Here is a 14822-nt window from a genome sequence, read left to right as displayed (position 1 = left end):
GTTGATGTCAACATGAAACGGCTTGGGATTCGTTTTAAAAACGACTCGTTTCAATGATTCAGAGTCGACTCTTTCTTTTGAGAGACAATAACTTTATACACGGTGCACTTTCAGATTTAAAACTTTGCAGGATGTTTTCATTCACTTAGAGCTGTGTTACACACTGCATGAACGGTCATTTTCAAAAATCCATAATAGGGGCACTTTAAAAGTGTGTTTAGTTGTCTGGGATCTGACCTACTAGAGATAGTAAATTCCTCACTTAATTCTGGCATTTTTCCAAGGTCTTTAAAAAAATGAGTTTTTAGGCATCTTCTAAAGAACAACAACCTGGATAACTTCGTTTTGAACTATAGACTTATCACAAATCCCCCCTTAATTGGCAAGGTAATAGAGAAGGTTGCTTTCGATCAGTTTCAACATTGGTATTATTTGATCTAATTGCTGTATTTGATACTGTTGAACAGAACATACTCCTCAACAGGCTGGAAAAAGTGGATAGGACTGTACAGATTATATTTAGAAGGCAGAGGCTACTCTGTGAGCATAGGGAATTACGAATTTAACTGGACTGCCATGAAACATTGAGTTTCACAAGGCTCAATCCTTGCGCCTCTACTGTTTAATTTGTATATGCTCCCACTAGGCTACATAATTCAAAACAACATTGCTTATCACAGCTATGCAGATGACACTCAAATCTACCTTTCTCTATCACCAAATTACTTCAGTCCCATAGACTGCCTGTGCCAGTGCCTAAATGAAATAAACAGCTAGATGTGCCAAAACTTTCTTCAGTTAAATAAAGACAAAACAGAGGTCATTGTATTTGGCAATAAGGATGAAATACCAAAGGTGAATGCATATTGACTCCAGGGCTCTAAAAAGTAAACATGACGTCAGAAAACTTGGTGTCATTCTGGATTCTGATCTTAAGAAACCACATCAAAGCAATTACTAAATCAGCCTATTACCATCTAAAAAAAAACATATCCGGATTCTTTGTATCCAAGCAAGACCTAGAGAAGCTTATTCATGCATTCATTACCAGCTGAATGGATTCCTGCAATGGACTTCTTACTTGTCTTCCCAAAAAGTCAAGTTGCAGCTAATAAAAAACGCTTCAGCCAAGCTTCTGACCAAAACCAGGAAAACTGAACATATCACACCAGTCCTTAGGTTATTACACTGGCTTACAGTTTTATTCAGAATCCATTTTAAAATACTTTTAAATTTTATATAAATCCCATAATGGCCCTGGACCAAAATACCTGGCAGATATGTTGGCTGGTCAGTTAACAAAACTTAGAACTGTCTAACTGCTATCCTTCTACCTGTACACAGTTTAAAATACCTTTTAATTGTACATTTTTGAGAAAATAAAAAATAATAATTCAACAAATGCAAAATATAGTATTTATAAACTTTTTATTTTTTTCATTTATTTGAATTTTGTGTTGATTGGCTTCAATATGCTTTCTTTTGGAGTTTTACTCAGAGTTGAATCTAGTGTGTGCAATGAGGGAGACATCCAAATTTGTGCAGTGTTAAGGGGTCTCAGGATAATTTTGAGAAGCAGTGGCTTAGGCTCAGCCAAAATTCTGTGTCTGAAATCCTTCACTTGTTCACTATTCTCTATATAGTGCATGGTAGTTCCCCTTATAAGTTATAATCAATTCCTTACAATATTGTGACTTAACGATGCAACCTCAGCAAACCAGTTGTTGAAGAAAAATGACATTAAGCAATTTATTATCCATATAATTTCACTTAATTTTTAAATTCATCTATATTATCACTCTATATTTTAAATATTTTTAATCAAGTATTAGTCATGCAAATGGTAAAAAACTACAGCCAGCTCGAAATACATTTTAAAACATTTTAAACTGCATCTCTCACTCATTCTCTCATGCACTCTCTCTTCCAGCTCATTAGTCCTGTCCATGTTGGATTTCAAGTAACAGTGCTTTAGTGAGTGTACTCGAATCAATGTGCACTGACTGTGGGTATAAACTAATAAACAATTGTAGGGAATTACTTTAGAATTTAAACACCACTACTCAAAAAAAAAAACTGATTCCCAAAATAGCCACCTAAAACTCCTCATTTCAGACTTTTGATAGCAACCACTTCAGTCAGCACATTTAATATGTTTACACTTTTCAGAAAGTCATCCTACTTATGGTTGTCTCTGCATATTGATCTAGAATAGGAAAATGTATTTTAACATACAATACATTAAGCACAGCCGCTTTAAAAAAGGAGCGAGTCAGATCTCATATGTCTAGACCACAAGATCCAAACCACCAGCCTATTTGGTGGGCTGGTGAAACCGTATGAGCTCTGTCCTGCCTATTTTGGAGGTGTTAATTAAACACTGTCAGCCTCTGGGACGTCATTGTCCACTACCTCATTGGCCCCTCTGCCATAAATATATCCAGGGGCCCAAGGTCCCTTAGGCATCTCATCAAACACAATGCCCTCCAAACACACACTCATAAACTCACTTCCTACACACAGACAGACAGAACCCCTTCCCCCAGCAACCATTTCAGATTTATAGAGGCTTCGGGTTTACAGTCAACTTGCCTTCACACTAAATAAATGACAGTGTTCTGCCAGGAGTAATAACCAGTGTGTTGATGCGCAAGGAGGGAGAGACGTCTTTGCTCGCTCCATCAGTCTCAGAGCACATCTTTAATATTATCTGCTTGCTTCCAATCCCAGGATAAGTGCTTTTAGACACACACACAAGCCATTCTATTTTAGTGGAGTGTTAGACCTCGCCTTGATACAAAATGGTATTACTTTACGGTCCACTGTACGTAGCAATATTGGATAAAATAAAGGATATTTACTCTATATGAGAATTTGCACTTCCATATGTTGGACAATGTCTAGAGACCTGGTTCAGTGCGTGAGATTTCATTTCTCGAGGACAGAAGTGCTGTAAAAATATTGTCAAGAGTATGTGAGCATGACACTGCATTGGGCCATTTCCATAAACCACTGTCACCACAAGAGCAATGTGAGATCGCTTCAGACTGATCGCATCAAAACACAGCTCATTTTCCAACAATAAATATCATGAAGAAACTCAACTGCACTCATATCTGTTGCCTTGAGTGACTTACTGCTTTTATACAACAGTAAATACAACAAATATTAAAGATCATAATTCATTATGTATAATTATATTTTTATACACCTCTAGGTAAGCGTATTCAGTCCGCTCTGCTTGACCAGTTTCACATCTAAAGAGACTAAGGTCTGTCTGTTCAATAAAACTGTCTGCAGTTCAGCAAGGACACCTGTGCCACCTAGTGACAACAAATAAAACACCATGTGACTACTGGGTTTTCAGTTGGATTCATATTTTATAGCCACACATAGAGATGCTATGCAATTAGTTTTACATTAATACAGTAAGGCAAGATTAGTCAGCACCAGTGTGGCTTAACTTGTAAAAAATCTGCTAAACACAACAGTGTTGGACAGGACTACAGTTAAAACAACCCTCAACTCAGTTTCAGTTCTTGCAAACTACCAGCAAAAATATTCATATTTGTGACCATCACTGTCACGTTTACAGAACCATCAAAATCAAATCCTTAAGAGAAAAAAAAACAACCAACAACCTTTTTAAGAATATTCCGTGAGTATACATACTACTACTACAACAAAGATACCAGCATGTAATACACAAACACATATACATACACATATATATATATATATATATATAAGCACTGAGAATGTGCTGAGGTGACAAAATGTTAAATTACAGACATCCTGTCTTTGCCCTCCCAGTAATTCCTGATCAAAATGTGGCAGTAGGGCAGAAAAAACAGTGCTTTCAGTGCAAAAACTTAAGAACTTCACAACAAAAAAAAAAAGGAACTATTCTCCTTATAATGAAGCCAGTTCTTGTGTCAGTTGCTCTTTCTCTTTCTGGAGTTTGATGATACTTTGTTTGTTCTGTTCCAGTCGATCTTCCAGCCACTGCAGCAGCGGGCCGCTAATGGCCGACATCTGACTGCACAGGTTTTTAGTGAACACTGAGAAGCACACATACATGCAAATTACAAAAGCACAACTGTAAAAATGGTTCTAAATGTTACACGCTTCACATTTGTGAAATAAACAAGGTTAGTCCCACACTATACAGAAAAAAAACATAGAAATAATATATTAAAGGGGTCATATGATTGTCATTAATTACTCACCCTCATGTTGTTTCAAACCCGTAAGACCTTCGTTCATCTTCGGAACACAAATTATGATATTTTTGATTGATTCTGAGAGCTCTCTGACCCTCCCATAGACAGCAAGGTAACTACCACGATCAAGGTCCAGAAACGTAGCAAGGAGATCGTTAAAATAATCCATGTGACATCAGTGGTTCAACCGTAATTTTTTACGGATACGTTTTCTATGGATTATTTTACCGATGTCCTAGCTACGTTTCAAAATTACATTTCTGCTGAAAAAGTATTAAATATTATAGCAATTTTTGGTATCGGAAGCCATTATTGAAACGGTTACCCAGAACATTATACATTTCAAAACAAATCAGTGGCAGTGTTTGACGCATGCCGTGGTGCTGAAAGATTACTGTAGTTACATGGTTCTTCAGCCTAAGAAATACCGTGGTATTACCGTGGTACTTATCCAAAAGCATGCTACTGCTATAGAACCAGGTTTTTACGACAAGGTTTGTGTTGCAGAATGAAGAAAAACGAGATAATAAAAGCAGGCCCATGAATAACCGTAAAAAGGTTATATAAATAATAATGCATATATTATATGTAAGAGAGAGTATGTCAAAGGATATCTCTGCTTCGGTGGACGCTGCTGACAGCTGCTCTGGTGAAATCTCCACTCTGTCTTTCCTCTTGTCTGATCGACGCAGAATTATGACAGAATGAATGTGCACGATGCGGTTTGTGTCCACCTGTTGGTCATTTACAGAGTTTCATAAGCACAGCTGTTGTCGTCCACGCGCAGTTATACAAAACCACACATCACAAACACAAGTAATTCAAACCTCGCCGATGCAGAGCCCCATTACTTCCTCTTTCTCCGTGCTCAGAGCGTGATTCATACAGACTAGAAATGCGTCTGACTCTAAATGTACAGCGCTCACTGCCATTATATGAAGTGCAGTCTAACAGTATGCGTTTTCTCGCTTTTTTCTCTGATTTGTTCGCTTGTTTATCACTGTAAAGCACTTCCACATCAGCAAAGCGCATGCGCTACATTCAATTCCTTCCGACAGGAAACAGGAGGGGGCGGGATTACATGGCAAGCATTTGGTTTACGGTGACCGGGAAGGGATATGTTTTGTTGTATATGGCAAGTCGACTTGACCAGTTAAAATGATAATTCTTGATTTCAGGAATGGAACATTGACTAGTTACATAATGGTAATTCTTGATATCACCAGCAAAAAACACAAATTCTTGATATCAAAAATGGAATCACTCACAGAAATCAAATACTTCATATCAAAATTTGAATTTCGGCTAGTAAAAAGTGCAATTCTTAATTCACTAGTAAAATATCACAATAACTTGCCATTCAAATCCAGTTACAGATAGGTCTTTCAAATAACTATTCCATTCTGACATACCAAGAAGGTCAGTGTATAGAACTTTTTACAATACAGACAGAGATGGGTCGATTGTAGTTGAGTACAAATTGTAGTTGATCATTGTACTTGAAAACTGTAGTTTGTAATATAATCCAGGTTACGCATTTTAGGTCATGTATTCTGGCTACTTTTTAGATTGCGTTTTAGTTAACTGTTTTAGTTTTACTATTAAACATACCATATTGATATAAAAAGCAAAGAGAACGATTTGTATGTATAAACATCATAAAATGCATTAAACATTACATTAAACCAGGGTTTCCAAAACTGGGCTTAATGTAGGCTAAGAACTGCAGTGTGAGTTAATAAAAAACGAATAATTAATTATATCATAAAAATGTAAAATCAATTTAAACACTTGGAACTTCATCTGTATGTCAATGTGACCATTAAGCAGGGTTGCCAGGTTTTCACAACAAAACAAAACGCTACCCAATACTAGCCCAAAACTAGCCCAATAGTGTTTCGAGGGGGTCCCCCAATAAAAATTGCGTTCTGGGGGATAAAACACACGGTTTTTGGAAGGGTTCCCCTGGTAAAATTCGCATTTTAGGGGCTAAATATCATGTTATTGGGGTCGCTTCAACCCTGCGGCAACAGTGTTAAAGTAGCCCAATTCCGCGGGAAAACCGCGGACTTGGCAACACTGCCATTAAAGCAGCACTATGTAACTTTTGGCGCTCTAGCGGTTAATAAACAGAACTGCACACATCCCGCGGAAGAACATTCCAACCGGAGCTACTTCTGACGAAAACTTTAAAGCAGCACTATGTAAATTTTGGCTACTTCTCTAAGTTTATGTCTATGGCGATTCACGCAGTTATGTGTTACTCCGCAGCGGTGACGACCCAACCAGCCTACACTAGTCCAAATATAAGTACTTATTAGAAGCGTACCGGAGTGATTCGGAATAAGACAAAAACGCGGTTTGGAAGATTAATTCATGATGTACTCGCTCATTATATACATTTTGCAAATTTTGAACACAGAAAAAGTTACATAGTGCTGCTATGTTCGACATCGAACTGTAAACGTGTGAATGTGCGGTTAAATCATTAAACTGTTAACTTCCTTAAATATTTACATTTAGTCATTTAGCAGATGCTTTTTTTATCCAAAGCGACTTTCAAATTTTTAATTACAGAATTTCAAATAAATATTTCATGTCAAAGGGGTTTGACTGACAAATATGTTTGGGAAACCTTGCATTATATGAACAAACATTAATAACCATGAAAACAGCAATGACATCACATGCCCAAAGTCTCTTAGGTTTGAAATATTTTTGTCCAGGCTTCCAGAATCAACTGTTACTGAAGGTCACTGGATCACCTTTGACTCATATAGTCTGCGATTTTAGATAAACACTAGTAAAGACTAATGGAATAACCATTTTGAGAATTTACAGTTTTTTTTTAATTGCTAACATCCCTTTGGCCAATCTCGTTGTGGCCATAACCTTAAAAAAATTTGTGTTGTTTTCACACAATATGCAGTCAATTTTCTTTTCATGCAAGCTTACCCAAGACCAAAATCATGGATCTTTTTTAGTCTTATTTACAAATGCTTAAACACAGCATGTCAGAAATGAAGTCCTAATGTTCCAAACCTTAAATATAGTATAAAACTTCTATTTCTGCAACAACATCAGCTTAAAAGTATTGTGGGGAAAAATCTCTCTATATAAAATAGTAACAGATGACTGAAATGTTTAGAAAAGCTGATTCCAGTCTCAGTTGGAGGAATGGTCAGGTGTTGAAGCTCTTTCCATTACATCAACATAAACGTCAAAAAGACCTCTATTGATTGGTTTTGTGGATGCAGAACAACACAAAGAATCAGAAAGAGAGAAATAATAATAATGTCTGGCAGAGGGAGAGGAATAGTTGGATCAGAAGAAGTAGGGGAGAGGAGGAAGAATGTGCATTTTTAGGATTGTTTGTTTGTTTGTTTTTCCCCTTACACATGTGGAACCTATGAAAGCTTTTTTCTGCCACGGAATATAAAGATTAAAGGCTAACTGTGACTTTTTTATCTCACAATTCTGACTCAAAATTACTAAACTCAAAATTCCAAGAACAGAAGTATGAATTGTGAGATAAAAAGGTCACAATTACCGTTTTTGCTTTTTTATTCTGTGACAGAAACAAGTTTGCAAAGTAACTAAAGGTCATGCATGTTGGAATTTTTGTTGATCACTGGCATCAGCTTTATAGGGGACCCTATTTATTTCTATTGTACATTCTATAAAGTAATGACTCATTCACTTTTAGATAGTATGTGGCTAAGAATGAACACAAGCAACACTTAAAAATGTAAAATGGGTTTCAGTTGAAGGTAAACTGAGGGCTAAATTACAAAAAAAAAACGCACACACAATAGATTTTTATATTATCTATTATATGCAGGTAGAACTGAAACATGACAAGTAATGCAGTTTTTGTAAAGCCATCAGCTGTTAGTATTTTGACAGTCACTGAGCTATGATTGACTATATGTTTCTGTTGGATAGAAACTAGTGGTAATGTTTTGACTGAATTACTAGATTTTGAATCGGGTTTGCTGTGTTTTGATAGAGTTAGTATATGTAGAAAAAGGTATTCAGAGTTTGTATTTATTTAACAAAATGTGGTTTTGGCCAGAAAATTAACTATTTGGCTAATTGTGTGATGTAGGTGTGTTGCTGTGTTAAGAGTTTAGAAAAAGTACTTTGAGTATTGGTAAATGCATGTTAGCAATTGAAAAAAAACACTGTAAATTAGGAATTGATTTAGAGTGAAATACTTTAAAATTATAGGCTACACTTAATGTAGCCAACAAACCAGCTCCTAAAAAATATATAAATATTACATAAAACTCATCTTCCTGAATCGTATGTAGGCAAAACTGGTACAGAAGTTTTTTATTTGTTTGTTTTGTTTGCTTTTCTATCTCTCTCTCTCTCTCTCTCAATAGGCGATCATCCTATACATGTATACGCTCATTTACTTTCTTTTTGTCTTTTCCTCTTTATTTGTGTAGGCTATTCTTACAGTTTATCGTTGTTGTTGTTATTAACCTCTTAAGACACGAGAAAATATTTTTAGGAAAAAAATAGTTTTTTTCATGTCTTTACATTGTTTAGAGCATTAAAAAAATGTATAAATTTTTTTTTTTTTTAAATGATATTTCATTCACAAGTTATGCTATGTCCTCGTTAGATCCAGACTCAGAGAAATACACCAAAATATAATGTCCTCATATGAGGTCACAGGGTCTCAGGAGGTTACTATTATGACCGATAACTTTTATGTTCATTAAAGAATGCTGTTATGTGTTAATGATGCTGTAGCGCATCTCCTGCACTAGAGAGCAACACAGAGCCACTGTACCGAATGTGAAACGTCCTGCAGTTGTGATATGTTGTGCTGTTTATTTCGCTGACAATAAAGCATATAAGCTTAAAAAGCCACAAAAAGGAGTGTCGTTCCCTCAACGTAAATCGAGATCACTATTTCACATCGTGTGACCGGAGCTGGTCTTATTACTGGGAGATACCAACTTTTGCGGCTCTGATCCTGAATCCTATCTGTCGGTGACTTCTCTTATAAAACAGTATTTTTTCCCCCCCGTTGTAAACTAAAAATATATCAAATTTAAAAACAATGGTTAATGTCAAGCATGTTGAAGATTAGTGTTTTCTAACCGGAAGAAATTTGGAGTTGCACAGTCAGCTGCACGCCGGTGACGTCGCTGTGTTTACAAAAAAGTGACAGATTCAACTGGAATTAATTTCTCCTCGAAGCTGCAGCTTGGATGTACGTATCTTAAAATAAGATGCCACAGAAAGATCCTTGTCAAAAACAGGCATGTGCCATACAGAGATGTTTGCAAGGTAGCTTTATGATCTCAATGTTAGTTTAACCTTGTTTTGCATGAAGACTACAGGCTAGAAGCAGTTTGACCATTTTATGACTTTTGTATTTTTAACAGCCAACAAATACATTGAAAGCCTTTGTGAGGATGTGATTCAAGCCATGAGGAAGTGTTGTGAAGAAGAAAACTCTGTCTGCTGCTCTGGATTCGCCAAGGAACACAAATCTACAGACGCAAAGACAATCCTTTAATAGAAAGCGAAGCAGAACGCATGTATATGTGCTGCAAGAGATCAGAGGAGACGTTCATGGACATATAGAATACATATTCTTCAAAGACTATATCATTGTATGGACTGATCACAGTCATCCTCCACTTGTCTCTTCATTCTTACAATCAAACTGTCTCTGGCTCTCACTATTTATTCACAGTTTAGTGAGAATATTGTTATGAATTCAACATCTGGAATACTAACTGGACTTAAAGCAGCACTATGTAACTTTTTCTGTGTTCAAAATTTGCTAAATGTATATATAATGAGCGAGTACATCATGAATTAATCTTCCAAACCGCGTTTTTGTCTTATTCCGAATCACTACGGTACACTTCTAATAAGTACGTATATTTGGACTATTGTAGGCTGGTCGGGTCGTCACCGCTGCGGAGTAACACATACCTGCGTGAATCGCCAGAGACATAAACTTAGAGAAGTAGCTCCGGTTGGAATGTTCTTCCGCGGGATGTGTGCAGTTCTGTTTATTAACCGCTAGAGCGCCAAAAGTTACATAGTGCTGCTTTAATATAGGTGGAATATTATATCATGAAGTGCTGAGCATTAGCTGTAATTTAGGAAAATAGATGAAATGTATTTCGTGAATATCAATACAACAAAGACGAAAAGACAAACCAGAATTGTTTAAAACCTGATTGTCTATTTACTTTGAAGATTTCTGTCATTATTAATTAAAATTACAACTTTTATTGACCCCTTGGTCTTTGAAGTAATGTCCAGATTCATTACAAAAAGTCTGAACATCGAGTTTGAACAATTAAATGCACTTAGTCACCATGTTTGGATAAGGGCCCATTTCAAATGTTTTAACTATTTACATGTTTAAACAAGCTTATCAAGTCATGTGTCAAAAAATAGTTTGTACCAAGATAATACAGCAAAGTGTTCAAATAAAGAAAAATGTAACAGGGGCTTTAAGTACAAACTAAAGCAACGCACAATGAAAAAAAAACTAAAAAGTTTCCTTATGATCACATCCTAACAATCTAATGTTGATCTAAGTTAAATACAAGCTGCAATATCACACAAAAGCTGTAATCTGATGTTTGATGACGATAAGAGATCCTATGAAGCCAGACCAAGCAGAAATCCACCAGCGAAACCTCCAGTGAGAACAATGTTCTTCTTGACAAACACTTGCACCTACGTGGAGAGAAAACATTTCAATGAATTCAACACAAGGGCACGGTCCCTGCTTTAAATCAACGACACGCTCTTCAATCCAGTGACGTCCATTCATACACATGTGAAGACAGGAATCTCCTGCGAAGTTTGTGCAAATTTCACTGTGCTCCAAAATGTATTTATGGTGATGAACTCTGACCAGCAAATTCATATGACGTAAAGACGTGACCAAAGTGCAATATAATGCTGGGTGTATTATATGTTAACTATGTGTTTTTAAAAGTGTGACTTCTCATGTGCATAAAGTCCTAAACTCTGCAGGACACCGGCCCTCTAGGACCGAGTTTGGGCACCCCTGGTCTAGTGTGACTGCAGCTTTACAAATATCAGATGAAATGTTTGGCAAATAATGTCTGGGTCAATCTAGTCAAACCTCATATTCTCCCCAAAATCAAGAGAACAAAGAAAGAAAGAAATAGTATTTTTCTTAGAGAAAAAGATGACTAATTTGTGGACCATTCTGATGTTGTTGTCATGCCAATTAGCAACATTTCACCCAAATTCTCATTGATGCCGTTGTGGGGGCAAAAAGAAAAAAAGGTTTAATATGACCTGAATGTTTTTCCTTAGATTAGGGTTTTAACAGTATGAGATTTTTAGGGTAACCATCTCACGGTGTATGGTATCACACAAATGGATCGGATCTGATTTGATTCATTTGTAAATACTTCAGTTACATATAAAAATTTCTTAGTGGGAAAAAAATCAACTAATGCTGTAAGCTATACAGGGAACCCTATTGTTTGGTGCATTAATGTAATACTAAAATTACAATTATGAATATAATACCCCAAACTTATTATATGCATTTTATACTTATATTTAACTGCTACTTATTATTCATATGTATAAACAGTATATTCACACTCAAATAAAAACGCTGTATAGCCTAACTGCACACAAATTATTCTTCAGAAACTTATCATGACTGAAGACATAAGTAAATAAATAATTAACAGTTTAAGTAAATAAGCTCCTCTTTAGTGTTTTAGCTAATTAACCAACTATAAACATTGGACAACTTTTCTGAGGTACATGTAGGGCTGTGCGATATTGAAGAAAAATGCGATATGCGATAACTCATTAAATAATGCGATATTCGATATGCGATACGATGATGCTTAAAGGGCCACATGCTCAGATGAAACAGTTTTACTCAGCTGTTGCTGAGTCAGTTCTGTGAACTTCTATAACTATCTTGTGTCATATATATATGGTTATTAGTATGTATGTACCAAGAGTTCCTGTAAAACCACAACAAATTCCTTGTGTTTGCGCACACTTAAGTGGTGAATAAAGCTCATTATGTTTCTGATTCTAATATAACTTTCACTTATGGTTTCACTTTTTGTGAGAAGAAAGCATGTATGTGTATTTACGGTATGTGTTTTACTCGAGCATTACATAAAAATGTCATTTTAACATTAGTGTAATCATTTTAACATGAGTTTAGGAACTGAATAATAAAAAGGAAAAATAAAACACTGCTTAGTATTTACTCTTTGAATTCAATATGCACTGATTCTTATTTAAGCTACAAAAGTTATTTAGGTAAGAGCAGTGAGTGATTTTCTCTTTGTCTTTTGTTCATGGCCCCAAATACTGCAAGCCGTAGCGATATGCATATTGTGATATGTACATTTGCGATATTTCGATAATTTCGATATATTGCACAGCCCTAGGTACATGTAACATAGAGTTTCTTATCAGAAGCACCAATGCTTTTTACGATTATTGGATTGGATTACTGGAAGCTTTACTCAGGTAAAAAGGCACAGTCTAAAAAATTAGACTTGGGATTTAAGAACTGATATCAAGACACAAAGTTCAAATGAATATCTGTGTATTTTGGGGGTATCTAAAGTTGCCTCGCATCAGCCTCTCTGACATTTTCTTCAGTGCGTGTGTGTGTGTGTGCGTGCGTGCGTGCGTGCACGTGTGTGTGCGTGCGTGCGTGCGTGTGCGTGCGTGCGTGTGTGTGTGTGTGTGTGCGTGCGTGCGTGCGTGCGTGCGTGCACGTGTGTGTGCGTGCGTGCGTGCGTGTGCGTGCGTGCGTGTGTGTGTGTGGTGCTTGTTGAGAGTCTGACTGGCAGTCGAGGGGACAAAAGAAGTGCATTCAATATTCTGCATTCGTTTGCATTCTCTTTCTCAATACCATGAGTAAGCAAATATACACAATTTGATATCAACTACAATACCATGATATATCGTGATAGTGGTTTACAATGAGTGTGTGTTTTGAAGCACATGAGAAAAAACTGATTACAATTACATAAATGCAAATACAAATTCCAACAGTATTTTCTCACCTCATTAAATTTAGTTCTCGCTTCTTTAGGAGGCTTGTCTGAATTCAGCTTCAGCTGCTTCTTTGCCTTGTTCACATCTTGCTCAACTCTTTTCCAGTCTACTTTAATGTAGCCTGTGTGATGAGCAATCTGAAAGTGCATCGGAGATTGCTTACAATCATAAGTAATATACACTCTCAACATGACAATCACGATGAGCACTTGGCTTTTACAGTTTACCTGGAGCAAAAAGAAGCCGCCGCCTACAGCCGATGCTGCCAGCTTCCCAACTTTCTGAAACAAGTACCCTGCACACCTAATAGAAACACAAGAGCAAGCTGTTTACTTATACTCTACTCAGTGTTTTGATATGCATCAATATTCATAATGACCTACCATCCGCTCACTCCTCCAATGGCCAACTGTGTTGCAACGGAGTACTTCTCAGCAGCGGGTCCAGAGTTATTTTTGCCAAACATTTTGTTCCACCACCGTTGTTTCTTGACATGCTCTGCCAGTTCTATCACATCAAAGGTTTCGGTGTCTGTCAGAACACAGTAATATTCATTTTTTTATAATATATTTAAATTAATCCTGACTTACTTACAAACCACAAGTTTCAGTATTCCAGATAAGGCTACAAAAGGGTGACAAATGAGACCACAATAAAGAAAAGCTCAATTTCTTCTTGCCTCTCTTTGATTTTGAGCACAAATGTTCTTTAAATAAATATTATTTATTTATTGTATTTATATTTATTTATTTTTATAAATTATATTATTTACTTTTTTAATTACATTTTTTTTATTTAATTTAATTAAAAAATAATTTAATTTCTTAGTTTATTTTAATGAGACTTTTTTTTCTTCATTATGCTAAATTTTTTAAATTTATGCCTAAATAAAAATATCACAATTTTAAAACAGAAATTAAAAACAAATTCAAGTTTTCATATTGCATGTGTGTCATTGAGTCATACCTGGGGTGTATTCCAGAAAGCACGGTTAACTTACCGTTAGCTAAACCCTAACCTTACTTACTCAAGGTATGTAGTTCCAAAAACGCATCCGGGAGTAAGTTCATTCAACTCAGAGTATGTTCCTGGTTAAGATCATAGACTGTATAAAAACATGGACGTAGTGTCCGTGACGTCACCCGTAGTTTTCCGAAGAACGTTTTTGAAGCCTAAAGTAGGCGGAGCCGGCCGTCGCCATCTTGGCAGCGCGTCACCACGACGCACTCCCGGATAATCGAAAATGGGCAAAAAGGCGGGAGCTGGTTGCTGAAACCACGCCCACCTAGCTCGACGCTGGTGACAGCAGCGGCAATCCACCTGTCACTCAAGTGGCCACGCCTTTAATTATGCAGAACTTTAAGGCTTAATATAATTTAAACGGATGAGTTATAAAAAAATTCACCCCCCTCACAGTTGTCATGAAGGGCAAAATTAGCTATATAAACCAAAATCATCTTTTGAACCAGGCTGTAAACATGTTTTTTTCTGCTGTAAAGTTAGGCATTTTAACATGGGGAGTCTATAGGATTG

The 14822-nt window shown here is 36.4% G+C and overlaps 1 protein-coding gene and 1 pseudogene across 1 annotated transcript in view; both read right to left on the bottom strand.

The window, feature by feature from the left end:
• Window positions 1-3587: 3587 nt before the first annotated feature.
• On the bottom strand, window positions 3588-5274 carry LOC107713122 (lys-63-specific deubiquitinase BRCC36-like; annotated as a pseudogene).
• Window positions 5275-10776: 5502 nt separating this feature from the next.
• The window catches only part of LOC107713169 (FUN14 domain-containing protein 2-like), a 6186-nt gene continuing 2140 nt past the window's right edge, over window positions 10777-14822 (bottom strand). Inside the window, exons 2-5 of the mRNA XM_016518601.1 lie at window positions 13673-13820; window positions 13517-13592; window positions 13298-13426; window positions 10777-10946 (exon numbers count right to left, since the gene is read on the bottom strand). Of these exons, the coding sequence (XP_016374087.1) occupies window positions 10869-10946; window positions 13298-13426; window positions 13517-13592; window positions 13673-13820 (431 nt within the window). The 3' untranslated portion in view covers window positions 10777-10868. The remainder of the gene's footprint in view (window positions 10947-13297; window positions 13427-13516; window positions 13593-13672; window positions 13821-14822) is intronic.

Source organism: Sinocyclocheilus rhinocerous, unplaced genomic scaffold (assembly GCF_001515625.1).
Source record: "Sinocyclocheilus rhinocerous isolate Xijiao unplaced genomic scaffold, SAMN03320098_v1.1 scaffold387, whole genome shotgun sequence".
NCBI classification, from domain to species: domain Eukaryota; kingdom Metazoa; phylum Chordata; class Actinopteri; order Cypriniformes; family Cyprinidae; genus Sinocyclocheilus; species Sinocyclocheilus rhinocerous.
This window is presented reverse-complemented; position numbering and strand designations above follow the sequence as displayed.